The 5000-nt window shown below is 38.8% G+C and overlaps 2 protein-coding genes across 2 annotated transcripts in view; one reads left to right on the top strand and one right to left on the bottom strand.

Moving 5' to 3' along the window:
* Positions 1-2579: 2579 nt before the first annotated feature.
* LOC137988895 (uncharacterized) lies at positions 2580-3692 on the bottom strand. Its single transcript, XM_068834841.1, has one exon. The coding sequence runs from the start codon at positions 3690-3692 to the stop codon at positions 2580-2582; it is 1113 nt and encodes a 370-aa protein (XP_068690942.1).
* A 470-nt stretch (positions 3693-4162) lies between these two features.
* Positions 4163-5000, top strand: part of LOC137988894 (uncharacterized) — a 2202-nt gene continuing 1364 nt past the window's right edge. Inside the window, exon 1 of the mRNA XM_068834840.1 lies at positions 4163-5000. This exon is cut by the window's right edge and continues 1364 nt beyond it. Within this exon, the coding sequence (XP_068690941.1) occupies positions 4163-5000 (838 nt within the window).

Genomic DNA, 5000 nt, shown 5'->3' with positions numbered 1-5000 from the left:
AGAGTTAAAGTCGGGGAATCTTGTCACAAACGAGCTGCATTTCAATTTGAAAGAAAAGGAAAACATCGATTCAGTTACTGAAAACGTAAGCATAGTACGTTTCCGGGTGAGTCCGTCTTCGAAAACACGACGTAAAGAATCCTGTATGTTTAAGCAAACGGAATTGCTGCGGAAATGCGTATGAACACGGTCATTTTTCTCTTTCGCGTTTCACGTTGTATCCGCCCTGCGGAAACGTATCGGAAATGTTAAATTTCGATTTTCCGCTACTTTTCCGAAATGCGGAAACGCCTTTTTTCACTCTGTGTTTGGTTTTGATTTTAACAACTCGGGTATTTTGTTTCAGATTCTAGCTCCAAGCCTTGAGAAGGATTGGTTCTGCTGTTTTGTCCGTGAATGAATAACATGAAATTTACCAGCATTCGCAGCTTTAGTGTTATAAGAATGAATCGAAGCTATCCTAGTGAAAAGGTTCTTCAGATTTTGAGGTACAAGATCATGGTCAATATCATGCATCAAAACACCTACTGATGGGGGTACTGCCTCCAGCGTGGTCGAGTGGTTAGGGCGTTGGGTTTGCATGCGGCTGCTCCGGGTTCAAATCCCGTTCTAACCTCTGGTTAGGATTTGTTTTCGGTAGTCCCGGATTCAACTCTACCACGCTTTGTAAATAGCCATCTGGTTGCCTCCTGCCAGTTGGGGTTCTTAATAATGTTTCTGTTAATTTTGAATTGTTTCTTTCACATTGTTAAAAGTGGGGTGCCTGTAAAGTAGCTTGATAGCTAAGTGCACTTCCACTATAAACAAAGCATTTATTATTATTTTTTTATTTTTAGCATTTTATAATAGAGCAATCAATAGGAAGAATATTTGAAGTAAATTAAGCGTCGAGCTCTTTTCTGAAGGATCAACATTTTTTCAAAATTTGTTTTTGAAGTTTGGCCCCAGACCACAAGGCCATAAGAAAGATATCGATGGATAAGGGAATTGTAAATATTGAGTAAGACAGAAGTTACTAAGAATTGTCTCAGTCTTGCCATAATACCGATGGTTTTACTTATTTTGAGAGCCACATTCCATGAGAGATTACTGTCTATCAAGACAGTGAGATATTCAACTTTAAAAGCTAAGGAGGTTTATGTTGAAGTCGCCTATTATATATATATATATATATAGCTTGAATATCTGTAGTGGTTTACCAAACGATAAACTCCCAACAGAAGGATCCAAAAGGATGCACGTTGTCTCCTCAGTTAGTATTTAAAGTTGCATATAAACTGGAGAGGAAAACAAAACTTCTCGAAGGTCCAGGAAATTTATTAAAAACGTTTCGGCCCTTCGGACTTCGTCAGTTAAAATTTTTTTTTAAAATAGGTACAAGTTAAAAGTCTAAGGATAAAATGGCCTAATTATTACAGCAGTGGAGACTATATAGTCTCTGAAAGACTAACAATGGCTATTGTAATGGAATACAATAAAGTAGTAAATTGTATGGTACAATACAAGCCAAGACTAAAGCTTGATCACTAAAACAAAAGTAATGATGTAATAATAAAACCTAGAGTTATGCAAGTGATTCAATCTATTTATGTAATACCGACTACAAATTAGATGGGACTATAATAGAAACAAAAAAGCATTTTATGGAACATTGAAATGGATCCGTTTTTTTGAACGGAATTCACAGCACTTATTGAGGCCAAAAGGCTGCAGTGTGCGCAATTGTGCCGCCTAATAGCCCTCCCGCTTTAATAAAGTGTTATCTAAATCTCCATCAGTGTTCATTATCTTCTCAATGACAATGAAATTGAAGTCCGAAAGCTTGTGAGGAAATTTATTGAAATGAATGGCAAGCTCGCACGATTTTTTGTTTCTTTTCATGTCGGATTTGTGGTTTCTGAACCTGACTTTAAATGCATTGGAAGTCGAACCAACATACTGCACTTTGCATTTGTTGCAGGAGGCTAAGTAAAAAATTCCAGTCCAATTACATCCAAGGTTTTGTTTGATTTGATACGACCGGCCAGTTGCAAAACTTGGAAAATCACCCGCTTCCAACAAATAATTACAACAGAGATCACATCTTTTGTTGCATTTAAAACATCCGCAATTTTCAGCCTCGTCATGGTTTCCACCTCTTTTGAATTTGGATGGTGCAAGAATGTCCTTCAAATTCTTTGTTCTACGGTATGCTGGAATGACGGATTTGCCAGGAAAAATTTCCCTTACTACTTGGTTGGATTCGAGCAAGTGAAAATGTTTTTTAATGATCATGAAATATTAGGTAGCCTCGGATTGTAATCGACCATTAAGGGAAAGGTTTTTTTCTTAGTTTTTGTTTTTGGCTTGAGAACATCTGATCTCTCCAATTGCATGGCCTTCTCAAACTGTTTGTCCACCAGATTTCCATTGTAATTTTGTTGTTTGAGGTAGCTTTTGTATTCACTACAGCGCTTCACAAAAGAGGCGTTGGTGGAACAGTTACGCCTAATTCTAATGGCTACTCCATAAGGGATAGCTTTTTTACAATGATCTGGGTGTGAGCTATTGTAGGGCAAATACAAATGACTATCAGTGGGCTAGGAATAAATATCTGTTGAAATAAAGCCATCTTGTAAAAGGAGAGTAAGGTCCAAAACATTGAGGCTGCTTTCAGAATAAACCAATTCCAATTTGATGGTATGATATAGTGAATTAATATAGTTGGTAAATTCAAGGAGTTTCTCAACACCCTGTGTCCATAGATCAAAAATATCATCCCTATATCTCAACCAAAGCATTGGCTTAATTGTACCCTCAAATTTCGCTTTGTGATCAATTACGCCCATAGCCAAGTCTGCATAAGAGAACGCATTCTTGGGCTCCATCGCGGTTCCGTGCTGTTGAACATAGTTATTGTTATCAAATTGGCAATTGTTGGACTCCAAACAAATTTCCACAGCCTCTAAAATGCATTCTGTGGATGGTATTTTGACAGATCTTGCATCTAATGCATTTTTAACTGCAGTAACCCCCAATTCGTTGTCAATATTGGGAAACATTGCAACAACACCCCATGAAACTAACAAAGTACCGGTTGGAAAAGGCCCTAATTGATTAACTTCATCAATCTTATTGATAAGATGCGTAGTATCGTTGATAAAAGAAGGCAAACTTTCTGCTAAAGGTTTCAAATAATATTCAGTAAAGGCAGATAACTTTTCAATCGCTGTTCCGCAACAACAAGTAATAAGGCGGAGCGGGTTACCGACTTTGTGGGTTTTGACATTGCCAAAAGCTGTTCCAGGTCTCGGCCGAGTGTTGGTAACCCAATCAGCGATTTCATCTGTTATTTGACCTTCCTTGCGCCACTTGCTACTCCAATCTTTAACTAATTTTAAATGCTTTTGTGTAGGATCTTCTGGCAGCTTAGCATAATGCAACGTGTTATCTAATTGACTGGACATTTTTTCTGCGTATTCTTTTTGGTCTAATAAAACAAAACGAGAGCCTTTATCTTGAATCCTAATAACCCTGTCATCTATTTTCAAATTTTTCATTGCATGACGTTCCTCTTTACTGAGATTGTCCTTAGGTTTACGAGAGTTCTTAGGGTTTAAAATGTCATTTCTGACTTCTGATATAATGAGTTCCACTTCAGGAAAAACTGATTTTGGTGGGTCCCACTTACCCTTTGAGGGCACAGGAGGCATGTTCATTTCCACCAGTTCTTCATCTTGTTTTTGTTCTTTATTGTGGAAGAAAGAAGCCAAACGGATGCGCCTCTCAAATTTCTCAATATCTTCATGGGTCTTCTGCCAATTTATATCTTTGGGGACAGGGCAGAAGGATGGTCCCTTGGAGAGCAGGTTCTCTTCGGCGGTAGTCAGAACTTGAGATGACAGGTTAATTGGTTTTAAATCGAATTCGGTGGAATCAGCTGCCGTAACAGGGGCGTTGGCTGTCTCGTTTTGCTCCAATTGACCACGATTTACAAAACGATCTACAGAAAAACGATCTACAGCAGGAGAGACTAAAACTGTTTGACAACTTTGATCTTGAAACCGCCCAAAAGATTTGGAATCGTGTTAGACGTGAAATGAATAATTTAAACCATCGATTGAAGATGAGGGAGAGAAAAAAGTTGGCAAAAACTACAGGCTTCGGTCCAACTACGATCCAAATGGCAGAAAGATCCGCCAAAAGAAGAGACAACCGAAGATTTCAAAAGCACAGACGCAACGAAAATTTTGGTCAATTGGAGCAAAACGAGACAGCCAACGCCCCTGTTACGGCAGCTGATTCCACCGAATTCGATTTAAAACCAATTAACCTGTCATCTCAAGTTCTGACTACCGCCGAAGAGAACCTGCTCTCCAAGGGACCATCCTTCTGCCCTGTCCCCAAAGATATAAATTGGCAGAAGACCCATGAAGATATTGAGAAATTTGAGAGGCGCATCCGTTTGGCTTCTTTCTTCCACAATAAAGAACAGAAACAAGATGAAGAACTGGTGGAAATGAACATGCCTCCTGTGCCCTCAAAGGGTAAGTGGGACCCACCAAAATCAGTTTTTCCTGAAGTGGAACTCATTATATCAGAAGTCAGAAATGACATTTTAAACCCTAAGAACTCTCGTAAACCTAAGGACAATCTCAGTAAAGAGGAACGTCATGCAATGAAAAATTTGAAAATAGATGACAGGGTTATTAGGATTCAAGATAAAGGCTCTCGTTTTGTTTTATTAGACCAAAAAGAATACGCAGAAAAAATGTCCAGTCAATTAGATAACACGTTGCATTATGCTAAGCTGCCAGAAGATCCTACACAAAAGCATTTAAAATTAGTTAAAGATTGGAGTAGCAAGTGGCGCAAGGAAGGTCAAATAACAGATGAAATCGCTGATTGGGTTACCAACACTCGGCCGAGACCTGGAACAGCTTTTGGCAATGTCAAAACCCACAAAGTCGGTAACCCGCTCCGCCTTATTACTTGTTGTTGCGGAACAGCGATTGAAAAGT

This window comes from Montipora foliosa, unplaced genomic scaffold (assembly GCF_036669935.1).
Source record: "Montipora foliosa isolate CH-2021 unplaced genomic scaffold, ASM3666993v2 scaffold_433, whole genome shotgun sequence".
NCBI classification, from domain to species: Eukaryota; Metazoa; Cnidaria; class Anthozoa; order Scleractinia; family Acroporidae; genus Montipora; species Montipora foliosa.
The sequence above is the reverse complement of the archived record's forward strand: the minus strand, read 5'-3'. Positions and strand labels throughout refer to the sequence as shown.

Excerpts from the sequence above, each read along its gene's own strand:
- LOC137988895 (XM_068834841.1), bottom strand. The coding sequence starts at position 3,692 with ATGCCTCCTGTGCCCTCAAAGGGTAAGTGGGACCCACCAAAATCAGTT.